General features: G+C 38.6%; 2 protein-coding genes across 5 annotated transcripts in view; both read right to left on the bottom strand.

Moving 5' to 3' along the window:
- cpne8 (copine VIII) overlaps positions 1 to 1,149 on the bottom strand; it is a 35,519-nt gene extending 34,370 nt beyond the window's left edge. The window contains exon 1 of one of the 2 annotated variants that reach the window (XM_027172984.2): positions 939 to 1,149. In XM_027172984.2, the coding sequence (XP_027028785.1) occupies positions 939 to 1,042 (104 nt within the window). In that variant the 5' untranslated portion in view covers positions 1,043 to 1,149. The remainder of the gene's footprint in view (positions 1 to 938) is intronic. The other variant, XM_027172985.2, reaches the window with a different exon arrangement.
- A 3,797-nt stretch (positions 1,150 to 4,946) lies between these two features.
- The window catches only part of kif21a (kinesin family member 21A), a 35,670-nt gene continuing 15,108 nt past the window's right edge, over positions 4,947 to 25,508 (bottom strand). The window contains exons 9-35 of one of the 3 annotated variants that reach the window (XM_027173427.2): positions 25,106 to 25,295; positions 24,904 to 24,967; positions 24,278 to 24,478; positions 23,787 to 23,852; positions 22,209 to 22,293; positions 22,007 to 22,127; positions 20,287 to 20,475; positions 20,001 to 20,200; positions 19,575 to 19,682; positions 18,823 to 18,891; positions 18,400 to 18,542; positions 18,159 to 18,306; positions 17,805 to 17,999; positions 17,590 to 17,691; positions 16,742 to 16,907; positions 16,329 to 16,349; positions 15,713 to 15,770; positions 15,562 to 15,616; positions 14,575 to 14,771; positions 13,283 to 13,411; positions 11,282 to 11,418; positions 10,453 to 10,627; positions 9,416 to 9,580; positions 9,176 to 9,293; positions 8,711 to 8,881; positions 8,283 to 8,482; positions 4,947 to 7,244 (exon numbers count right to left, since the gene is read on the bottom strand). In XM_027173427.2, the coding sequence (XP_027029228.1) occupies positions 7,157 to 7,244; positions 8,283 to 8,482; positions 8,711 to 8,881; positions 9,176 to 9,293; positions 9,416 to 9,580; positions 10,453 to 10,627; positions 11,282 to 11,418; positions 13,283 to 13,411; positions 14,575 to 14,771; positions 15,562 to 15,616; positions 15,713 to 15,770; positions 16,329 to 16,349; positions 16,742 to 16,907; positions 17,590 to 17,691; positions 17,805 to 17,999; positions 18,159 to 18,306; positions 18,400 to 18,542; positions 18,823 to 18,891; positions 19,575 to 19,682; positions 20,001 to 20,200; positions 20,287 to 20,475; positions 22,007 to 22,127; positions 22,209 to 22,293; positions 23,787 to 23,852; positions 24,278 to 24,478; positions 24,904 to 24,967; positions 25,106 to 25,295 (3,561 nt within the window). In that variant the 3' untranslated portion in view covers positions 4,947 to 7,156. The remainder of the gene's footprint in view (positions 7,245 to 8,282; positions 8,483 to 8,710; positions 8,882 to 9,175; positions 9,294 to 9,415; positions 9,581 to 10,452; positions 10,628 to 11,281; positions 11,419 to 13,282; positions 13,412 to 14,574; positions 14,772 to 15,561; positions 15,617 to 15,712; positions 15,771 to 16,328; positions 16,350 to 16,741; positions 16,908 to 17,589; positions 17,692 to 17,804; positions 18,000 to 18,158; positions 18,307 to 18,399; positions 18,543 to 18,822; positions 18,892 to 19,574; positions 19,683 to 20,000; positions 20,201 to 20,286; positions 20,476 to 22,006; positions 22,128 to 22,208; positions 22,294 to 23,786; positions 23,853 to 24,277; positions 24,479 to 24,903; positions 24,968 to 25,105; positions 25,296 to 25,508) is intronic. The other 2 variants (XM_027173428.2, XM_027173429.2) reach the window with 2 other exon arrangements.

The raw sequence follows: 25,508 nt of genomic DNA, 5'->3' as shown, positions 1-25,508 counted from the left end.
AATATTTCAGTTATGAATAAATAAACACTGGGAGCAGGTCAATATATTAAAAGGAACACTGATATAATCAGCTTCTTTGGTTAAGTAAAACTGCAATAATTGGAGAAAAAGTATTGTCCCCAGATTTCCTGCCTCATCTCATAATATAATCAAAAAATCGCTCTTTAATTCTTTGTCATTTCAGTCAGGATGTTCAATCAAACAAGTGATGATGGTATCATGTCAGGGGAAATTACAACACCGCGTGAAAACAGTTTCAGATTTCAGCCAGTCAGGAATGAATTCAAAGGAGCTGATGGAAATTAATCCAGAGGCAGTGACTAAAATAATTGTCTGGAAGCACTGAAGCAAACAAAAAACCATCTCTGCTATTAGGACTGTATTGCATAATTATTATCCCACTAAAAGTCATTCATTCTTCTATACAGTGTTGTACTTCATGTCCTTAATAAGCTGAACTGAATGCTTAATTTGCTCAATTATCAGCTACAGTAGCTCTTGCATCTTGTAATACTAATTAAGATATATGAAGGCTGTCTTCTTGGAACAGTAATAACTAATAATCCTGACACCAGGGCAAGGCATAAACAGCAGCAGTCTAACCACCATGCATGCGTAAACAATTCATAGACCTGGACGATGACTGAAACCTGCAACTTCTTAATGCACAGCAAGTGAGTGCTGCACAGAAAGGAAATGAACACAAGTCACTATTCAGCAAACATGTTGTGATGTGATAAGACCTTACATCACAGGAAGGAGGCTCAGGAAGACAGAAAACAGAAAATCCATGCTGATATAGACCACATAAGACACTGACAGTAATCAGAAGACACCTCAAACTGCTTTCCTCTGGTTTCAAGTCAAATTCCCTGCCAGATGAATCCTCGTGCGCCTGAGACAGAGCCAGCCGGAGTGCACGCGCGCGCTTCACTCACCTGCACGACACAGTCAGCTCAACTTTGGTGGCGGGAATGGCAGAGATGAGAGTCTCCCAGTCGCCAATACTCGCCAAATTCGGAAAACTGTTGGTCGAAGACATGGCTTCATGTGACACTAGCAGAGCTTTTGGTGAGGAGAGCTCTCTTCCATCCCCGGCGCCGCTGTGGGTCGGCGGACACGCGCGCTACGTCACAAGCGAGCTGGTAATTCAGGCGCGCGCGCAAGAGAGAGAGAGAGAGAGAGAGAGAGAGAGAGAGAGAGAGAGAGAGAGAGAGAGAGAGAGAGATGATATTGTGTGCGTTGAGCACTCTTCCTTATATAGGTTAAGAATTAATGTAACACGATATAAAATGTAAAGCATCGCCGTTCAGACGCTAGAAGTTCATTCAGTACATTACATTTATATCTATATTATATCTGCACTCATTGTCTATCTATCTATCTATCTATCTATCTATCTATCTATCTATCTATCTATCTATCTATCTATCTATCTATCTATCTATCTATCTATCTATCTATCTATCTATCTATTTATTTATTTGGACAAGGAGCTCCAGAGGATCATTGCTGACCAGATGATGATATTTGGGTGACATCTTGGCATCTGTGTTGTTTTGTGTGAGGGTATCAGGCCCTGCAGCTATTCTCTCTCTCTCTCTCTCTCTCTCTCTCTCTCTCTCTCTCTCTCTCTCTCTCTCTCTCTCTCTCTCTCTCTCTCTCTCTCTCTCTCTCTCTCTCTCCCTCTCCCTATCTCTATTTTATTGCAGAACATGTAACTCATAATCAGGGAGACAAACTTTTGGCCTAAATTCAATAAAATTCAAGAGTTAAATTCAGCAAGAAAAAAAGGGAAAAAAAAGATGATGAAGAAGAAGACGTACACAATTTTTGCTTGTGGATAAAGTATAGAAAGTTAAGGAATTAGAACATACTCAAAAGATACTTATTTTGGGTTCTCATAATAATCTCTTTTGAGGATAAAATTATAGGGCTATAAATATTATAAGAACTTAAATCAACCCAAAATCTATTAGTAATGCTACAATCAAAAAATAAATAGGTGGCTGTTTCTGTTTCTTTCAAGAGGCCACAAAATGAGCAAGTCTCATCAATGTCAGAGTATTTAGAAATGGAGGAGTTAACAAGATAGATTTTGTGAAGGATTTTATAATGACTTCTGCAGCTATGCTCTCAGAAATAGGCGTGGTAAAGTTTTAGGGTATATATTGGGTATAAATAAAGTTTTTATTATCACAGACTTTGGAAGTGACTGTCTTACAAATACAACACATCTTAGATTAGAAAAACAAATACTATTTTTACGTAAAAACTTTCTCCAAAATGTAATTATTGTTGCTGCAAGATTATGTTTGAAAACAATCTAATGCAAAGCCAGAACCTGCAAATTCCATGCATGGGGCTACAACAGGGTGCAATAAACTGACATTTCCAAGTCATGTACATTTTTTTTTTACAAGTCATGTACATTAGATATTTAACTTATGTATCCATATAATGCAACATACTGACAAAATCTCACATGTAGTAAATCACTCACCCTCTCATTCCGATTTAGAATATGAAAATTATATGTAGTCCTTTTTTGTGAATTGTTTTCTAAAGCAGTTTAAGTTTTCCAATACATGACATGAATGCACATAATCATCTAGTGCTTTCTCATATTATGAACAGCAGCTATGTTAATTCCTCTCCACTGCTTCTCTCTTTCTACTCATCCCAAGCCATCCAGAAATTGTACCAGCTCTGATTGTCTTCCGTGCCATGAAGATTTTGGACCTCCACTGAGATGAGGCCGACTCTGTGAGAATCATGAGGCATCTAGAAATTTACCTGCTGCAGTTGGACTCTTCTTTACTAAAGAGGAGATGCCAACACCATACAACAATCTCCTCATCAATAAAACATTTATCAGACTGTATATATTTATAATCACACCCTCCAGTGTCACCCAAATGAGGATGAGGTTCCCCTTTGAGTCTGGTTCCTCTAGGGGTTTCTTCTTTTACCATTCAAGGGAGTTTTTCCTCCCCACAGTCACCTGAGAGTCACCTCAGACTTGCTCATTGGGGATAAATACAAACACATGTAAATATATCTAATATTAATCTTGAATTTGGTATTATATTAATCTTTATTTTATTCTTTATGATAATCTTTTCTTCTATGTTTATGTTCTGTAAAGCTGCTTTGAGACAATGTCAATTATAAAAAGTGCTATAACAATAATCCTGAATTGAATGAATGTGAAAACGTGTGGAATTTGACAACGACCCCTTATTAAAAGTCCTCTGAATACCTTTTGCCTGGCACTGGTGTAATATCATCAAAGGTAAATGTTTTGTACCTTTGTATGTACTTAAGTATATCTGTACTGTATGTGAGGAAGTGCTTTAAGTACTTTTAGCGTGGAACTTTAAAGGTGCATAAGTGGTCCTTAAGGTCCAATTATATACCATACACTGCTTTCTAAAGATATAAAGATACATAAGAAAGGTAAAAAACATCTTCCCTTGAGAATCCACCCCATTAACAAGAAAAAGCACTTCATTCCTGAAAATGTGTGTACATATATAAGCCACTTTAATAAAGCAATCATGATGTCATGGCAGAGGGAGTTAAGGCTCTTCTTACAGGGTTACAGTCATAGACCTTATGTGCATCATCCTCCATCCTGTCAGTGTCAGTTAATGGACCACAGCACTTTGCTGGTTAGATATGCTTGGTTGCCACTGACAGTTTCTCACCCCAGCAATGACATTAAAACAAAAAGTACAAAAAGAAGAAGATGCCACTGTCAGTAAGGCTGCTATAGTGAATCCACCATCTAGATTGTCTGTGGTGGTCATATGGAGGTTTTTTCACTTAAGGTCAGGGTCGAGAGGAGCTGACAAGATGTGCAACCAAACTCCACAAACAATTTTTACTCTCATCAATATGTTGTGTTTATATGTAACCTGTTCAACCTGCAATGCAGCAGGATTCCTAAGTCTTTATGGTTTTTGGGTTCAAATTGTAAAAGAAATGATCCTGCTCATGCTGTACAAGATATTAATGAAATAAAATAAACAGGAAAATATGCAAGAGATGAGAAGATGCGTGACTCATTTTAAATTCCACCAGGAAGAGAGAGTTGGCCTCTGACCTGCTATGCATCAGTGCCTTCTTTCCCTCATGCAAGTCTGATGACATACTGAGGTCACATTCTATATTTAACTTAACACATTTTAAAATGTTAACATGAATGCCCCTGGTAGTCACCATTGAGGAAAAGCATTTCTCGATGGGCATCAGGTGACATCATCTGCAGCGCACAAAGCCACTAATGGCTTCTTGGCATCCATGTGTTATGAGCATAGTTAAGCTTTCCGATTTCTGTTCAGTTGCAATCAGATCCAGGATTAGCATGGCAACTGCAATCTAAATGTTAATGAAGGATTCATTGGCAGTTTATTGAAATGTTACGCAAAAACTCCGACTGAGTGTAATCAGACAAATGAGAATTTGATCATTGGCCTAAAATCATTCAGGAACGAGTTTAGGGTTCCAAATAGCTCACATGCATGCTTATGAGTTTTAATGAATGGCAGTGGGGAGATGCCTGTGGTCACCCAAAGGCAAGAACAGCTTGCCAGATTTTACAGTAGAAAGATTCTTTGCATACCAATGCTGTGGATTTAATAGAACAGACGGACACATTATTAGTTTTTTCATGTTTTATTCAGAACTGCAAAAGAAAACTACTGGTACTAGTAGTACAAGCCAAAATGACAAGAATGCACAGAAGATTTTTTTTTTTTTATTAAAAATGCAGAGAAGATGAGACAACTTTGATAGCATGGAGGAACTTCTACCAGAGAAAATGCCTTTTATACTTTTGTCATAAATAATTCACCTACACAGATGAGGAAAATCATGTTGGTGGGTCAGGTGCATTTTGACCTTGCCATTCAGACAGGAATGAAAAAATATCTTCCGAGAGAATAAAGTTGTCACAAGTGCATCGAAGTGATAAATATTTCACCTTCTCCGTGATGTTCATGCTTTTGTAATGAGGACTATGCCTTAGAACGAGCAGCTGGCATAGAATGACAGGCTAGCCTTTTATTCAGCCACTACACTGTCCTGAACGCAGGTGCAGCCACATTATAATAATATTGAGAGCAAAGCGAGACAGCAGACAAGCACCTGTATGCTGATGAAAAACACAGATTTTTACAAAAGTACAAGTGTCCACACGGCTGATTCTTCAAGTATAAGCCGGACTTAAAGACACAAATAAAAGATCTATTTAATAAGATCGTTTAGAGTGTTAGAAGAACAGAGGTACAAGACCTCCCTCCAGTGGACAAAATGCTTTACAGCCACAGAGATCACACAAGGGTTAGGCACGACTTCACTGCAAAACCAAGGTTCGGGCCACACAAATTCCCACAACAGCTTGGCAGAAGCTATTTGCAGTGTCCAGTGGGTCATATTTCACCACATATTTGCCCTTACAATAACTTACACATGCACGCACACACACATACAAACGCACACACGGACGCACACACACACGCACACATAGTGGCGTGGGATTCTGACAGATGGCATTTAATTTATGTGGTATCTGACATTTAGCTTGCTAACATGTCATTCAGCTACAACCCCAACAAAAGACCAGAACATCACAAACACATCTAGTGAGCAAAATAACTCGACCTGTCACTACACAGTTCTGTCCTTCAGAAAGAGAGAGTTAAACAGATACACTGCAGTCATTCTCACAACCTGGTCTACTGTTTCTGATTATAATCCAAGGCTATTTGTTAGTTAGCTACATGCTAAGACATGACTGCACAACATACTGGAGTTATCTACTGTAACTATGTACATCAACACTACTCAGGATATATATGTATTTGTGCCAAAGATGAATATGATTAATTGTGACTGAAACAGAAGCAGTACATCAGCACACAGAGACCACTGCACTCCTCTTATATCCACATAAATGCACCGTACAGGAACTAGTTAAGTGTGTCAACGCTAGCATATCATCAGCCAGGTGTTATCAAGAAGACTTGAAGACATTTAACACGAAAGCTAGTGAATGCTTGATAAAATAGGCATATCGAGCAGGACTTGATTTATTTAAGTAGGTCCATAAATGTGGTTTTAGGGGATTTTGATGGTCAGGGTAAAGCAACTGTGTAATTTTCCTATAATTAGCACTGAAAGGATTGACATGTTATATCCTGGATATCTATATCAGAATAATGCCACAGGGACCTCAACCAAATAACAATAAGATCGCACACTTCTCCCAGGATTAGTTAATACATTAACTAGAGAACTAACATGACTGTGGGAGAGCTATGGTTGACAAATCACAGATGGTAATATGCTCGATCTTGATCTTCATGGTAGAGTAATCACCATAACTTGACAGTAGTCTAAAAACTCATTAGAGTACCTTCCCAAGTAAAACTATTCTAGCTAGAGTAGGTCTTAAGACAAAAACAGAAGGAAAAAGAAATACTATATCTACAGAATGCATTATTATTGTTATTATTATTATTATTATTATTATTATTATTATTATTATTATTATTATTATTATTATTAGACTTGTTAATAAGTTAATGATTGTAGTACAGCTGAGCTCCACACTTTGGTCACCAATGATTTTCAGGCTCAAACATATAGGCAAAGTTTAAAGGCATGGTGATTCCAGTTAGTCCACTTAATGCAAAGCTATGGCTACTCAGTATGCATCATGTGTGTAAAGCGCCCAGTGCTTGTGCAAAGGTCTAGAAGCACTAGTTTATAAACAAGGTCAGAGAACCGGCCTACTGAGGCCAGCTACAGACAGTCCGGTTCCTTCTCTCATCACATCCAGCTAAACCCCGTGAAGCAGGGTTCTCCAAGGCGTTAATCGGGATCAATACAGAGAAGCTGCAGAGTCTAAAGGAGATTTACTTTGTACTGATTGGCTTTAGCTATCTTCCATAGCATTGATCCAATTTTAAGACACATTTCAAGGCCACACAGGAACAGTGGCTGTGGGGACGTCACAGATTCCAGTCTGTTTTACATCCAATTTTATTCAGGCATTATTCTTCTATGTTGGTATACGTCAGGCGTCCTGTTTTAGTGGGTGAGGGCAGAGTACAAGGTGCAGTTAGCCACATGATACATGAGAGGACGGTCAGTTGCTGCCAGGTTCATCTGTAACGTCAGTCATGTCGGTGCTGTCCAGACGTTCTCTTGCACGCCAGATCTTCACTGTTCGGTCACTGTACAGGTGTAGAAAATAAAAAGTGTTTTAGAGCTGTCCTGTGTTAATTCTATTCCAGTACAAACCTCCAGTACAAATAGAGTGATATTAACTGAATTCTGCCCCAGACAGAGCAAATATTCACCTCACATAAACTGTATGACAATTCAAACTATACAGTATTTGTATTATGAGCTTTCGTATTACAAAGTTGTATTTATTTGCTTTTTTGATGCAAATGACTCAGAAAATGACGGCCTCAAAGTAAAAAGGGAAAAAAAAATCAATTCTGCAAACCACAATATTTGCTACAGAGGTTCTTTATTTTTAACTCCAAGATCAATATGACTAAACTCAGCTAACTTCCTTTATCCTCGGGTCACGGGGAGTTTGTGCCTATCTCAGGCGTCATCGGGCATCAAGGCAGGATACATCCTGGACAGAGTGCCAACCCATCGCAGGGCACACACACACTCATTCACTCACGCATTCACACACTATGGACAATTTGCCCGATGATACCAGAGGAAACCGGAGTACCCGGAGGAAACCCCCGAGGCACGGGGAGAACATACATACTCTGAACACACAAGGCGGAGGCGGGAATCGAACGCCGACCCTGGAGGTGTGAGGCGAACGTGCTACCCACTAAGCCACCATGCCCCCATCTTCCTATCTACTGTATATGTTTATTATTCCCAATAAAAATCCATCTAGAATTTAACCACAGTAAATGAGTCTCTCCAAAAAACACCTTTCTAAAATAGGCTGCTCTTTTTCCTTACATACTTTGGTCATTATTTTATTTTATATATAAAATATAATGTAATAAATAAAATGTGTATATTAAAATATATATAGTAATTAATGTGTATATTATATAATGTTGTGGGAATATATAAAGTAATTAATAAAAAGCAAATTGGACATGATTCATGATTGTTTTTGAATGCATGAATAATAATAAATTGCAATTAGTATTTGAACAGTGAAATTAATTCTGATAACCCGTGTGTGAGTGTGTGTGTGTGTGTGTGTGCTCGTGTTGATTACTCACTCAGATGCAGTAAACAATAAGTTACTGTTAGTGGAGATGCTGTTGATGGGGCTCTCATGTCCCCTGAGTTCTCCGAGCGCGCTCAGTGTGTCTGTATGCCAAAGCTTCAACACTCCTCCTCTACAGCCACTCAGCAGGGCAGGAGAACCTGGCACGACGCCAAGTGCACACACCCAGTCCCGATGAGCATTAGGGACTTGCTGCTCAAACACAACACAAACACACACACGTACACACATTTCACTTTTCCGATTCAATACATACACTAATACAAAGGGAGCACTCTCAAAAACACTCTCAGCTGTTTTATTGATTTAGCTTTATATTGTACGTGCAGCACTGCAGCCTTGACAGCATTCACTTACTGCATGACAGAACAATAATCTCTCTGGCATGCAGCAGGTGGCTTTTCGATTTATCGAGCTTACCTGCAGTAGGTCTTTGCGAGCCAGGTCCCATTTTTTGATTCCATTGTCCCTGGAGCCACTGAACAGACAGTCTCCCTGGACCACCACCGACTCGATGCCATCATAGTGCGGAGGCTCAAAGTTATGCGTAGGAATGATGCTGCCTAGAGCTCCTTCGGTTACATCAAACATCTACAAACAGTTCAAAATAATCCAAATTCATATCATATTCAAAATCATATAACTAATAATATACTTAATATCATTAGTGAATGACTCTCTAATATTCACTATGTACAGCATTATCACTATGTAGAGCAAACTATACAGTAAAAGCACCATAGCACTTTTATACAAACGCTCTTATTTATCAATGTTGTATAATATCCAAACAGACCAACAGCAGATGGCTAATAGATCAAGGAATGTATTAAAAGGGGTTTCAAGTAGTTTAAAACACCACATATACTGGCAAGACACACACACCTTGATGTAGTGATCCTTAGAGCCGGTGATGACCAGATCTTGGTTGTTGCCAGAGTGATCCACAGTCAAACACATGACTGGGCCTAGATGACCTGTAAGTTTTCCTGTTGAGACAAACCTAAGATAACAAGAGAGAAAGAAAATGTATTATATTCCTGTCACCAACTTGAGACATAATCAAGACATATAGTATACATATCACTGTAATATATAATACATATAAAATCTGAAAGCACGTACCTTCTCAGGTCCCACATGCGGACGGAGTTGCCAGCTGCCACGTACAGCACTGTGCCTGTAGGGTTGAGGGCGATCTGGTTGATCTGGTTTTCTCCAGAGGCTGTAGTCACCGTTCGGCTGGTGTTAGCTGCACACGCATCGCCCGCGCTCACTTGCCCAGAGGATCTGAGAAAGAAAAGAGGATGCATTATTTATATAAAGATGTCTGGTTTTTGGTGGAGTTCATTCATATAGCATGCATCGCTTACATTTAGAACCTGAATTCTCCTTGTTAAAGGTCATAAACAGTGGACTAAAGTATTCAACTCCCCTAGAAGTAGATTACCCCCTTTAATTAATGTGATTAGTGTAAATAACACATCATAAATAAACATATACCTTCTGGCCCAGTTTGTCAGTTTATGGTATATTGTTATCAAATCTAAGTATGTCAATGTATAATTTACATAGCCATTAAATGATAGTGCTAATACAGGTCCAGTAAAGCTCAATGAGATGTTCTTTAGCTTTTCATTGCTACTGAGAGAGAGAGAGAGAGAGAGAGAGAGAGAGAGAGAGAGAGAGAGAGAGAGAGAGAGAGAGAGAGAGAGAAAGAAAGAAAGAAAGAAAGAAAGAAAGAAGAAAGAAAGAAAGAAAGATGACACTTTTTTGTAATGGATTTCTGTAGTGTCCGTTCCAGTAATTTCCAGAAGGGAATTTAAAAGCAGTTTGATAAAGATTGATACAAGCAGATCCACTGGTCCAGCAGAGGTTGTAATCCCCTGACAATCCCGTGCCCCAGTGCTGGTAATGTCCCTGTGTGCCTTGTTTACTGCAACTTGATGATTCAGTCAGTAAGCCTTGAGCTGTGTTTCTCCTTGAGCCTTGTTGGATATGGATTTCTGTATTGGACTTTATTTCCATTTAGACTTCCAATTAGTATCGGACTTTATTTTGGATCTATATCTCTAATCTCTATTTACTCTCTCGCTGAATTACCGTATGAGCTGTGTGAGCTTTAGTTTTAATAGTGTGAGGGCTTTAGCTTTAGAACTCACGTGAGGGTGCGGATGCACTTTGCTGATTCACGGATGTCCCACACTTTGATGTAGGAGGTGGAGACGGTGAACACCATGCTGGAGCTGTAGCGTACTGACACCACGTTGTTAGGATGACCACCCAGAGACATGATTTCCTGCCCAGTCACTAAATTCCACACCTTACATGTACGGTCTGATAGGAAATACATGACAACAGCACAGTGGTGGGTCTCAGTAAACATATGTAACATTTTAAAATTTAAATTTAAAAGTTAAAACAACAACAACAATATAATTAAAGTGTAAAAATGGCTCAGAAATTATAATTACTTTCCTTATTTTTGTTTATTTAATTGTGCATTTTTATTTTTGCCCACACTGTAAATATCTAATGGAAAAAAGCTCTATTTAATTATAAATACTTTATTCTTATTTGAAAGTGCTTTAGTTGATTGTGTATTTAATTGTTTTACTGATTCCTCTTGATTCGTTGTAATTTTTAGTATTACTGTATATATATATTTTTTATTTTAGCAAGCGTTCTTATTTTTCTTTAAATATTCATACAAATTTTGTGATAATTCAGCTAACCTGCAAATTAAAGCTCTTCAAGGTTCTTTAAGCTTAAAGATGTGAACCATAAAATATAATTTCATTTAAATCATTGTGGGAGAGAACAAAGTTTGTAATCTGATCATGTCAAACTCAGAAGCTACACAAAGCAAAAAAAATCGAAGAGATGAGAATATTCTTGAAGGTTTTCAATAAAATCAAGTTAACTGAAAGGAAAGTCAGAGTTGGTGTGAAAGTCGGTTACTGGGACCAAATCCAGATGAGTGAGTCAGACCTTTAGATCCAGTAAAGAGGAGATCATCAGTGGAGTCCACACACAGCACGGCTTTGCTGTGGCCCTCAGCCACATGCACACACTGCAGAGTGCCTCCACGATTGCTCTTCGACACAGGCACTGGGTTTATCACTCCTCTAAAAATCACACATACAAACAGTCAGACTGTGAGTGCAGACGAAGCACAGCTGATTTCATCCACAGCAAGTGATTCATTCTGCATGCGTTTCTTCACAAACAGCAGCCATCATTTAAATATAGTGATCTGCAAGATAACACTATAACAGTGCATACATGAATAAACATGCACCACTGTTCAGCAATTGACATGCTGCAACATAAAAAAAAAATAAATCAAAATAAATAAATAAATAAAAAAGAAATCAAAACAGACATGTTTACAATAAGATACGACTAAAACCAGACCTTCGTCTCATGAAAAAGAGCCAACCTCTGTGTCTCAGGTCCAGAAAGATCCTATGCTAAATTTAAAAAGGCAGAAAAACATGTGTTCACCAGCTGTCCTTCCTTGGAGCACTTGTGGTAGGAATTAACCACTGCAAACCAGGAACACGGCATGATACCTTCTATTTTGGAGATGCTCTGGTAGACAGGGGTATTAGTAGTTCAGTGGTTAAGCTGTTGACCTGCTGATTGGAAGATTGTCAGTTTAAATCCCAGGGCCCAAGCTTCCACTGCTTGGCCCTTGAACATCAACTGCTCAGTTGTATAAAAGAGATAAACATAAGATGCTCTGCCAAAATGCCAAATACAGTATGTAAATGACCCAGTTGTCTAGCCATCACAATTTGGACATTGTCAGCGCTCAGATCCTTATGCTTGCTCATTTTTCCTGCTTCCATCACATAAACTTTGAGAACTGACTGATCACTTGCTGCTTTATATACAGTATCCCACTTCTACTTTTACAATGAACAAGATGTTATTCGCTTTACCTGTCAGTGGTTTTAATATTTGGTGTAAATTTTTGTGTAATGCCAACAAAATACTCAGTTTGCAGTTTACATTATGACAAAATAATACATTATGACCCCTCCCACTTAGAGCATGGTCAGTTTTGCACTCTCGGACTCCGGACCTCGAATGGCTGTGTCATTACTGGGATTATGACTCATAATCTTGCGAGATAAAAGCTTTTCTTTTGTGCCACTCAGGAGCACTCCGGCTCGAGTTTTTAATTGATATTTTAACTAAAGTAGTGCTCTTGCTCTGATCATATGAATCATTGTTTCAGACAGATGAAAATATCCTGATCTCTGTGCTAATTGAGCAAGCAGGAACACACAGACACACACATGCGCTAACTAGCAATGTCTAATTATCCAAGCTATGTGGTAGAACATCGTACTCAGATTCTCTGACTTCTAACTCCTATCACAAAAAAAAAACAAAACAACAACAACAAAAAAAACCCTCCAATGTCTAGCCATTTTTCTTTAGCTCAAGCTAGCTCTCTGTTCTGGACAAATCCAGGGAATCATGTAGAGTGCATTTTACAGAGTGTTATTGCAGGATTATATACAGTTTCAGATATGGGTGAAAATTTGGTTTGGATTTGAAGGGAAGTTGAACACTGAATATTCAGAGCGACACATTTTATATTCCATGATCATGTGTATAAAGGGCATGGCATTGGCCTCCAATCAGGCACCAATTGGGCCTAAACACATGCTGTGCTATTCATGGCACAATATGCCGCTATCTGAAAAATAAGCCTTTTTCTGATTTCAGACTAGGCTGTCAGACATTCAGTGCATGACTGCTCATATCAGGCAACATCGGCTAGGCAAAACAGCATGCTTTCTTCAAAAGCAAGGGAAAATGGTTAGGGAGAAAAACGTTCAGATCCGAATTGAGATTCTGCTGTGTGCACTGCTTTCCGTAACACCAAATGCAGCAGGAAATTTATGCCAAATCTAGTTCACACAGACAGAAGGAGCAGGATTGTCCTTCAGCCACTAGGATGGTTCTAGATCTTACTGTTTGATATCTTGGACTTTAGCCCTGTCGGCTGATGCTTGTCCCTTGTCATAGGTCTTCCTGCGGGTGAGAGGGGAGGCTTCCGGCACTCGCTTTTCCAGCCCTGACGGAGGTCTGGAGCCAGAGTTTCTAGTTTTAGTTCCATTAATGGCGTAAAACACAGAAACATAACATAAAACACAAGCACCCACTAAACATAAAAAAACAAAAACAAAGGGGACATGGAAGCTAGCATGCAACACAGAACAAGTACACAAACCTGTTACCTGATTAAAAAAAAGAGTCAGTAATTGTCATGTTATGCCTATAAATTAGTCAAATGGTGCAAAGTGCTGAGTGAAGCCAGGAATTCATGTGTGCAACTTATGAAGCAAGTAAGATCTTTAGCAAAAAAAAAATAAAATAAAATAAAATTGTGATCTGTAGGTTAACTGTGTATAGACTTTTAAGTGAAAATGCTTGGTGTCCAAAACAGAAATGTTGTGATTTACAGCTCAACATAAAATTATAATTTGATGCTTAAAATTGAATTGTCCACTATTATATAAATGTCAAACTTATTTGCTCTAAAATACATTTTTAGGGCTATTGACATATTGAAAATGTTAAGAGTTTTATTTAGTAAAGAATGTTACTTTATCCAAACCCTTTTGTATCAGACCGATGAATTATCCTTTGGGACTCAACAATAAAGGCACATTTTGTTCACTTCCTTCTGATCAGAAGTTTATGACAAAGAAAGATCATGCTGATTAACATGAGAGAGTCAACATGCTGCGTCTACAACGAGTGATATGCATTTAATGCTTTCATGCTTTCATCTTTAGTAACCCTTAGATCTTATTCAGGGTCATGGTGGTATAAATTACTAATGTATTGGGCTGATGTCAGAAAAAGTTACAAGCAAATCCAAACAAAAATAATTGTGGAAAAAGATTAAAAAACTAAACACAACTACAGAATGTATAGTACCATTTCAGGCTCCTTATTAAGTCCAAGTTAAAATGATGATCAAAGTCAATAATGGCGATCCAAATCATTACACAGACTTTCAGCCCTGTAGGACTTACAATTAGATTCATACCTAATTAAACTCTTTAGCCAATTAGCAAGCCCTTGCTAAACTTTAGCTGCTGTACTCCTGGAATAAATCGTGCCATGGAAGAAATAAGCATGAAAAAAGTGCTGGAAAATCATAGATGTTAGGCAAATGCTTCAAGAAAACACAAGGCTAAGCAATAGCAGTCCTGGTGTATGCACGTCGGGACTTGTTAGACTGCTAGCTGACTTACATGCCACCCATTCTAGAGGATAAGGCAGCAGCAGGGAGCATGTAGTCCCTGAGAGTACTGCTCAAAGACTCCTCCGTGCCACCTTCAGGAGTTTCAGCCATTGGCTGGAGAGGGCTGGTGAATTCTCCACTTGGTGCTTCAGGCTCACAGCTGTTTGCATAGAGCAACTCCATTTGTGTGGTGGTTCTTCTGCGAGCCTGGATAAACAAAGGCATTTTTTTTTTTATCTAAACTGTCGTAGAAAAAACTGCAGACAGACTCACATGAGATCATCAACTGAATGAAGAGAAATATAACTTGATTTCATTTTCATACAAATACTCCAGTGGTTTTCGGTCTAATCTCTACGAATCACAAGTGTAGCATCGATGCAATCACAACAAGCAAGGACTTTTAATGGTTTTTGCTATACTGAGGAATAAACACAACTCGTTTACTCGAAACTCACTTATGATTGAGTTCATAAAAAAAACAACCTTCACTCTAAATTGATTTGTAAAGTAGCCACTACATTTGTATAAGCCATATTTTAGGGATGGGATAAATGACACACAGACACAAAAATACCTCCGTTTCTGCTTGATGATTCATCCACTAGACAAATCTACAAGGACTGTCAAAGTAAAGAGGACGTTTTTCTTTTGCAAAATGTAATTGCAATTTTTTTTCATGTCCATGACAACATAGGACCTTAACGGCTGGAGTGTAATAGCTGTGATTTTTAATCCCTGTTATACATTTGTATTTGTATATTGATAGAGTTCAACTGCTCTTAGACTTCCATTATGTAAATTGTTTTTCTGTTTAAATTACTGTCTGTGGTAAATGCACAGGGAGTATAGAGGAATGGTTAGATTTAAAAAAAAAAAAAAAGAAAAAAAAAAAAGAAAAAAAAAAGGAGTGGTCCAGTAATTTCCCTTGCCTTACTTCTATACCAATCAGTGCCTATGATGGTTGAAAGTATTTGCAGACACCCAGAAAGCTTACCTTACTCCTGGACTTGGTCTCTCCACAGAGCTTCAAGAGGTCAGAAGCCATAGTGCTGCAACACGTCAATGAAGTGAATGAGTGAAATGAAAGGATTTGCATTAAAAAAAAAAACACCAACAAAATAACTAACTCCTGATGGTTGACTTACTTTCCATCTGTTGCAGGACTCTGTGTTGATTCATCACTGCTACTGTCATCTTCATTCTCTGAACAGGACAAAAACATAACGGTGGATAAAATGTACTGTACACACGTCTGAGTACTCTCAGATGTTTTACTGTATTTCAGTAGATGCAATAGTCACTCTCATCTCGAGTTAGGAGAACTGGTACATAAATCTTAGAGAAAGCAAATGAAGATAATATGAGCTCAGTGTTGCCATGCTTGTTGTTTAGCTTGGAAACATGGATCCGTACTGTCCAGCTGGGTCAGGAAGCTACAGTATGATGTCTGTTACAGAGCAAGGAATTTTAGGACTAGTTGTCTTGTGAAAGATACAATGCATTGGAAGGTTCCTCTTTAACCTGTCATGGGCTTGGTTTTTCAGCTTGTACTAATGGTTAATGTGTGATTTATTGTGTGGATTGAAGCACACATAAGAGCCACTGGCATGGAGAAGGGAGGAAAGGAGGGGTGGAGGGATGAAGTTAAGCCTCATAGCAGTATGCCTCATGCACCTGCAGATGAAAGTGCTAGACTGTGGTTAGTTTAGCATTAGAGACCCATGCTCTCAGAAGGCAGTACAGGGAGGATCCGGTACTTACCCACAGGCATGTTACCTAGCTCTGTTTCAATTCAGGCAAATAGGAGGAACAGAAAAAAAGGCAACACACAAATCAAAAACACATTCCCCCAACTGTAACAAACATAACCAAATCCAATCCCACACAACAAAAGCACAGCAATCTAATGCTGCTGAAGAGATGCTGAGAAACAAATCAACCAATGTCACATTTTGAATTAAATATTAATTCAGCATCTGTTCAGGAGTAGAATCAGAACATTTGTGATCAGGTCATGCAGTGTGTTGATCTGAGCAGCCCTGCTGAAAGTAATAGTTCACAATGCCAATAGGAAAGATCAGAATTTCAGAGCAGAAAACCAGATTTTCGTGTTTACAGGGCTGGGCAGAGCAGCTGAGGGATCTCTCTGAGTCTTTATTAACAAAGAGACTCACCTTGGAGTGCGTTCCCAAGCAGTGCATCCAGCTCTGGATTAAACTCTGCCTTCTCCTTCAACATGTGGAATAGCAACTGGTTCTGAGTGGCGCTGTTGATCTCAGTCTGCTTGAGTCGGCCCTCCATCACCTTGATCTGAGACTCCTTCTGGGCAGCATGTAGCCCCTAAGACAGTGGATACAGACTTAGACTTGACAGTATTTTACTGGCAACCTTGACTGCGAATAAAGTGCTGAAAACGTACAACTCTAAATACATACTGTACTTAGAATAAAGAACTTATTGTATAAAATAAATCATTGCTTGCTTATTTGGTTGATGCAGAATACAAATTACGCTGAAGGATCTTGAACATGTAACCTACTTATTATCTGTGACATGAAACCTTAACTACTATCTTAATTAGCCTGTATTGATTACATGCAATATTTTTCTGTTAATATATATTAATTCAGTTGAAAAATTAGTTGGAATCAGTGAAAGCTTAACTTGAGCTCGACTGGATCTGCATCAGGAAAATGAACAATTGGGGTACAATTTTATTTCACACAATAATAAGATATATGGATTTCCCATTTCTTTCACGCTGGTCATCTTCATTCTCAACATATTGGCACTGCACAAATATCACAACCCAAAAAAGGCTCATACGTTACCACAGTGAGGAACTAACTGATCTCCCCTACATACATGAGCTTACAGATATCCATGATACTCCACCCAAACTGCAAGGTCAATTTTGCTCTTTAAGCATCATTGTTGTATCAGTGTTGTATCATTTCCCAAAAACTGAGTGAATGATAATACATTTCCTATTGCCTACCAAAATGTCTTTAATGTTTGGTACCTTATTGATAGCCATGGACATAAAATGATCCAAGAGGAAACGAGCCTCTGAAAGGGTGCAGGAGCTGATCACAGCTGAAACATCCATCGTCTCTCCCTCCTCCTACACACAAACACACACACTCTTTTCTAAATATCTCTATAATCCCTGTCCTCCTAGTGGAAACATTTGACTAATTGAAAAGAAAAAAAAATATTCCTAATGAAGTAACTCACCTTCGCCTCCTCCATCTGCATGATGTTGGCCTGACAGTCAGCAATGCTATCATTGATGTAGTCAATGTTGGCCAACAGGGACTCCAATTCCTCGTTCAGAGTCTGTATGGCCTTTTCAGCTTCAGGGCCCTCTGCAGCCATCTTCTCCTTCTTTCTGCATAGCTTGTCTCTCCGCCGTGTCAGATCCTCCCGTTGCTATGGGCACAATGAGAGTGGATGCTTTACTGCCACATATGCTCTACTGATTTAACCCAGTTTATTTTTTAGTTTAGTACATAACAATAAACATCTACATCAGAATTTATGAACTGAGGCTAAATTACTAAATAGCTGTAACATATATATAAAATTCACCTTGAGAAGGCGATTCATATCTGCCTCCATGTTGGAGATAGTCATGCGCTGCATAATGATGTCGGACATACGCCGTTCCAGACTCTGCCATTTAATGCGTGCTACACGGGTGGAATAAATCCCAACGGGTCTACGATGGTACAGTCTGCTGAATGCAAACAGCTACTATAAGCACCTCAAAACACATACTCACACATGCATATTTGCACACAAACTGTATATGCAGACTGGTAACTCGTACCTGGTTCCGTTTGGAGCTCCTGATCCTGTGTGTGCACGTGTGCTGGACATCCTGTGAGCAGAGTCCTGTACACTCTCGGGTAGGAGGACCTTCCTGTTCATCTTTCCTGAAATGGGCCGAGCCTGCCGTCTCAGAGCAGTCACCTACAGCACACAACATCATCCAGTTATTACATGTCAAATTTATCAGATCCTTAAAATAAATGAATTATTATTTTTATTGTTATTATAACAAAACTTAAACCACAAAATTTCCTGGTTACGATGGTAAAGTTTAGGGTTAAGAGTAGGGTTAAATTTAGGTATCAATAGCATCGCTCAGTTGAATGATATCAGTAGAGGGTCCTCAAGAGGATAGTAAGACAAGTGTAGGTGTGTGTGTGTGTGTGTGTGTGTGTGTGTATAGAGAGAGAGAGTGCTTTACCTCCTCAGTCTTCCTTCGCAGTATGAGCTCTTGCTGCCTCTTTTGGGCCTCAAGCAGTTTCAGCTGGTGCTGCAGTAAAGAGAGTACAAAGCAGAAAGCTCCTTAACACTACTTTTTTTTAAAGCAAGACTGAACATGTAATTTTACTATTAAAAATCTTTGAGTGTATATCTAATCAACTTATTTTAATCTTTAAGAACATGTTCACATGTTTCTCTACCTTTACCTTCATAAAGAACACAGGAGGCTATGAATTCACATGAATATGCAAATTAGGGCCAACCTTCATGTCCAACTGCCAGCCATTTCCAGACGCAACATTGAGGAAATGTAACACGTTATGTCTTAACTATTCTAAGTAAATGAGATGACGTTCACCAAAATATTGATGATGTGTCATGCTACCACTCTGGCTTTTTTCTAATCAACTTGCATTTTCTGTATTTTACTGCATGGGCACATAACACATAGTAAACAGGCTAGTCATGTGTTAATAAAGTTGCTCCAAAATTCATGAATTAAGCACCAAAATCTGGACTGTTACATTCTGTTTAGCTTAGCACACTGTGGTACTAGCATGCGATATCTAAGCCTATTTCATGAGAAGATCAGTAGAACTCCTATACAATGCTGTATGGTGTTCTTGTGAAAATGAGGGTCCTGACCACAATGAACGGCCTCATGAATAAATATTAAATGTTGAATAGAGAAGTCCTCAGTGTATGAATAATTGAGGACCCTTCGTTCAGCACCTCCTGTTTTCTCTGGTCCTTCTTCAGTGTGGCAATCTCACGATTCCTGCGTGACTCTGTCAGCCGGTTCTTCTCCTGCTGCTCCTTCATTTGCTTCATCAGCCGCACCTAGCAACAGTCCACACAGAGACGGTCAGTGCACACACTCAGAAATAAACCTGAATGAGTTTGAATTGAAGAAAAGGAAATGTTTTATCACAGACAAAACAGGTTTTGGAGCTTTCTATACAAATTTATAAAGACTAAAGACATTCAAATTAAACTTGACTTTAAACATCTGAACAATTTCATAAAAAAAAAAAAAAGAAAAGAAAAGATTTAAAGAAACCTGACTCTCAGCTACATGATCTGATGTCTAATAATTTGGTGTATGTTTAGCTCGAGGTCATATAACAATACTGTTCTTAGACTAGAATGATGCTGTACTTTGGTTTTCTTCATTTCCACCACTTCCTGTTGAAGTTTCTTGAGCTGCTTCTCGTACTGCGACTGGTTCTTAAGCAGGCGAGCGTGTTCTTTCTGGGCGGCTTGTAGTTTGTGCAGTTCTTTATTCATAATGCTTAGTTTCTTCTCATACTCTGACTTTATTTTCTTAGCCTTGTCCTCAGTACAGGATTCCACGGTGCCTGGAAAACGTATCCACACACAGGTTAAGGGGCACAACAGTCATAACTACAAGGAGGTGTATTGCTTGCCCTGTAGCATTCCCTACCCATGTTCTGTAGCACACGATCTCTCTCTAGCTGTGTGTCACGTATCTTGCTTTGCAGCATCATGAGTTTTTGCTCATATTGCTGTTTAAGGGTGTGAAGACGTCTTTGGCTGTTCTCCAGCTCGTCGATTAGCTTCTGCTTGATGGCAATCTCACAGGTGATGTTAGCCAAATCTGCCTGGAAGTTCTCTGTTCCAAACACAAAAAATGATAAGGTTAGGTTTCTTTCAACCCCAAAGGAGGCCAGAATAAAAATAAACAAACCAATAAATTTTGTTAAAACCATGTAAACTTACTCCTTACTGATACCCATATTGAGGGTGGAAGATATTTGTTGAAAGACTACACCAGTGTATGAGACATCGATCTTCACCGACACACTTTTAATTAGGATTATGTGACTTTTGCTGAACTATATACCTCTCTACATGTACCAAACTAGCACCTGTGTTGTGTATTCTATTGTATGAGCTTTATTGTCCATTTTGCACACTAGCATCGATTGCCTAAAGACTTCTATTATATGTCTATAACCGAAATTATTAGCAAGGATTTCTCTCCGAAAGGATACATTTTTTGTATATGACAAATAAACCGGAACCTGAATGATGCTTAAAGGATATTAGTGATAAATCTGTTGTTCTTGAATTATACATGTTTAATAAGTCAAACTAAATTCACTGCAGTGATGTTGAAAGAAATGTCAATTTCAGCACCTGCATGGGATTTTTTTACAGTGAATATTGTGATACAGTGAGTGACACCTTGATATTTGTGAAGGTCATAATAAAGTGAAAATAAAACCAAAATAAAAGCTAGTTTTCATTTCAAAATGGCTATCTTTCACTCATGCATAATGCACCAAACCACAATTCAAAATTTACTTCTATATCCTGCCTATTGTGGAACTTTGAGATGAGGCAAACCCTGTGAGGATCCTGAGGCATCTAGAGTATTCTAGAGTATTCTGCTTCATGAAGTATTCAGACATTCGATATGTAGATGCCAAATACATGTGGTCTTTGTGGACAACAACCTCCTAATCAATATATAATTATCAGATTGTATATTTATAAATCACACCCTCCAGTGTCACCCAAATGAGGATGAGGTTCGCTTTTAAATCTGCTTCCTCTCAAGGTTTCTTCCTCTTCCATCTTTTCCTTGCCACAGTCGCCACAGTCCCCTCAGGCTTGCTCATTGGGGATAAATACAAAATATAAATATAAGTCTAACATTAATCCTGAATTCTGGTATTATATTTTTTATGTTCTGTAAAGCTGCTTTGGGACAATGTCCATTGTTAAAAGCGCTATACAAAAATTTCTGCATCTTCTGCATATTTGACCCCTTTTCAGCAGTGACCATATCATTTTGAGATCTATCTTTTCACACTGAGGACAACTGAGGGACTATTAAAAAAAAGCTGAAAACAGTACTGATGTTCAAAAGGGCAACATGATACATTAAGAGTCTGCTGGATGTCAAATTTATAACAGGGTGATCAGTATAAACTGTTATTTATTTGTCTCCTGTGAAACATGTAAATATCTTATCTAGCTTTTGAAAGGTAGTACTTAATAAAAAAAAAAGAGGATTTTGTAAACAAAATAATCACAAAGTATTAATACATTTTGTGTTTAGTCACAAACAGTAACTATGTAGACTGTTATTTATTTTCAGAAGTAAAGAAGAGGCCAGAGAAGACAAAAGAGTATACCTTTCTCATCCAACTCGGAGTCTGAATCATCTGAACTCTCATCAGCATCCATCTCCTCATCTTCCTCCTCCTCTTCTTCCTCCTCAGCCTCCTCATGATCACTGCCTTCCTGAACCTCCTGCTGGAGTGCAATAAAATCTTTACAATAATCAGATGGTAGATATTTGAATATATCAATGAATAAATCTCATAAGATGTGTACCTCTGGCTCCTCACTCGCTGGCTCGAGCTGCTCTCTCTCATTCCCCTTCTCTTGCTCATTATCAGGGATTTCTTCCTTTACAACACTGGACACAATCATATGTGTAATTTTATTACAAGAAACATTTCTTTTTAGGTTCTCTGATACACACGAGATGTAATGATACTCTGGGATTTTTGGTGCCATTTTGTTTTAGGTTTAGAGTTTAGGTTTAAAATTTTTTTTTACTATTTTTATGTCGTGGAATAACAACACCAAAAGAAATTTACAGGCAGCTGAATTATTTATTTAAAGTCAGACATATTATATGTTATTCACAATAAAAAGTGTTTACACAAAAATTGACTGTGTAAACAGCCTAAGATCAATCTGAATTAAATTTCTATTCGATTGAATTAAGTGGATTTTATTAATCCACTGAAAAGAAGAATAATAAACATGTGAAGTTCTCTGATTAATTTTACTATAAATAAAGTTTATATCCACTTAAAAAATGTAAACCTGGATGTGCAAACTAACATGTTAAGGCAGATAAACTCAAACAGGTCTGCTCAACATTTAAAATTTGGTAGATGTGTGTGTGTGTGACTGTCTGTCTGTGTGTGTGTGTGTGTGTGTGTGTGTGTGTGTGTGTGTGTGTGTGTGTGTGTGTGTGTGTGTGTGTGTGTGTGTGTGTATGTGTGTGTGTATGTGTCTGTGTGTGTCTCTGTGTGTGTGTGTATCTGTCCGTCTGTGTGTGTGTATCTGTATGTGTGTGTGTGTCTCTCTCTGTCTGTGTGTGTGTGTATCTGTGTGTGTGTGTGTATCTGTGTGTGTGTGTGTCTGTCTATCTGTGTGTGTGTGTGTGTGTGTGTGTGTATCTGTCTGTGGGTGTCTGTCTGTCTGTCTTTGTGTGTGTCTGTCTGTATCCGTATGTGTGTATCTGTGTGTGTGTCTGTCTCTGTGTGTGTGTGTGTGTGTGTGTGTGTGTGTGTGTATTTCATGGACATTGTACAAGTGACGCAAATTTCTAGTCTTTTTATGGTTTAGAAGAAAATAGTCCCTCTCCAAGCAACAATACAAAAACAATTTCACTATAAAATCACTGAGTATCATTAAGACAAAATGCAGCATTTTTGAATCAAACAAAAATAAAAGCACATTAATGGCCAAAGCATTTCTGAGGACCTAAAGGAAAAGGTTCAAACTGAGCAGGGAAACATTAAAAAGAAAAGAAAGAGCTTGTTTTTATTCATTATGCTCTGAAAACATAAGCACAAGCAATGATCAGGTAGTTCCCAAACCACTGTGTTATGAGAATGAGAGTCATGTGTTATATAGAAACACACAAATGTTATGAGTAAGCAGTAAATAGAGGCATGATGCTGTAATAATTCTCATCACATTATAATGCGTGCTGAAATGACACTATTTTGGTGGATCTTTCCCAAGTGTGGCAACTACCTGCTGGTCGGTAAACAAACAAACAAACAAACAAACAAACAAATAAATAAATAAAGAGAACAACTAGCCAGGGTCAGGGGTTAGAGGACTTCAGAGGGAAGACACTCTATAGGCAGGTGTGAGACAATGACAAACCTGTCTTCCTCCACCTCCATCTCCTCTTCCTCTTCCACTCTCCTCTCCTCCAGCAGTTGCTGGAGCCTTCACAGGTCAGAGGGCAAAGATCAGGGAGAGGAGAAGAGGAAGGAAGATGACATCAGTGAGTGAGGAGCAGGAAAAGCCACAGATCTAAGATCTATGTGTGATTACACTGCTGACCATCTCTTCAGCTGTTTAAATTCTACCACACATTTCCCTTGTTGTCTCCTTAACCGTAAAACTCATCAGTGCCACAAAAACGGCAGACAAGCAAAGGGTACTATTGTTACTGCTGTAATAATAACAGTTATTAAGACAACATTCCCTTGTGTAATTGTACAGCTGACAGTAGACACACACACAAACACAGTATCAGCTTCTCAGGATGAGACATTAAGAGGACGATGTTACCAAGACAACTTCCCCTCCGCATAACAGCTCACACAGAGAGAACAAGCCACATTATTCTTCGCCGTCTTTCATTTTACCTTTTCTTTTTCTTCTTCTCTCTCCTTTTCAGTTTCTCCAGATCCTTCTTAGCCAACTCGATGATATCTGAGGTCTCTTGAGACGGGTCAGGGCCGAGAGAGAACGCTGCGGTCCCTCCGTAGAAAGACGTCCTAGTGGACGCGCGGGACAGATTCTTCCTCAGATTCTCATTCACTGCTTCACTTTCCAACAATTTTGCCCTAAAACACAAAAAAGATGAACAAAATGATATAGGCTTGCACTCTCGGGCTTATTCAAGGGTTCGGTTTAAATCAGCATTCTTTTGATAAAGGTTCTGTGTAAATCTAGGAAAATATACTGTAGAGACAGCGTAAAATTACAAAGACAGTTGAGCTGTTGAACTCTGAAAATTACAAACATACCCAAGACAGACATTTTTTTTAATACAGCCATATATATGTACGCAATCTACCAACGTTAATCCAATTAATTTAATTAACTGAGCCAATTTAACAGACAATGTTAGAAAGAAAGTGGCATTTTTTAATGGGAGAAGTTAAGAATCCACCCAACAGTTGCAACAGTCAGTGAGGATAAATCATTCTTTTTTGGCTTTTATATAAGCAATAAATTAAAAAAAAAAAAAAAAAAAAAAAAAGCTTACCTCAAATCTTCAATCTCTTTGATGTAATTCTGTATCATATTCCCAATTTCTTCGCTGCCTTCCCCTGCACACAAGAAATCGCACATATCTTTCGTATGACAAAGAAATCGCATAATGACACTGGAAGGTAATGTGCTTATTATAACAAGACATCATGGGCCTGGAACACACACACACACATACACACACACGAGTAGCATACCGGCTTTAGCGAGAGCCTGATTAGCCTGATCGCTGAGGAGCTGAGTGAGGCGAGCTCGCTGGACATCGATGGTTTCCTGCATGGCTTTGACACGCACACGTAGGTTCTGGTTCTCTGTCTGCAGCATGGAGTTCTCATGATACATGTCATTGATGCTCTCCAGTCCATCCTCACCAACCATACGCTTGCCCTGCACACACAGCCAAACCTAACATCACACCTGAAGTCGTGACCTAAAGCAGAATTTCAGCACAGCAGTGAAGCTTTTCAATGGAAACTGAAATTACCACCGAGTCTGTTAACCTCTACACACCTTTTGTGTATTAACACTGGTGTTCCATGACATGAAACGTAATTGTAATGAATATGATGTATATTATTAGAACTAAAGTCTGTACAGCTT

This window comes from Tachysurus fulvidraco, chromosome 10, assembly GCF_022655615.1.
Source record: "Tachysurus fulvidraco isolate hzauxx_2018 chromosome 10, HZAU_PFXX_2.0, whole genome shotgun sequence".
NCBI lineage: Eukaryota > Metazoa > Chordata > Actinopteri > Siluriformes > Bagridae > Tachysurus > Tachysurus fulvidraco.
This window is presented reverse-complemented; position numbering and strand designations above follow the sequence as displayed.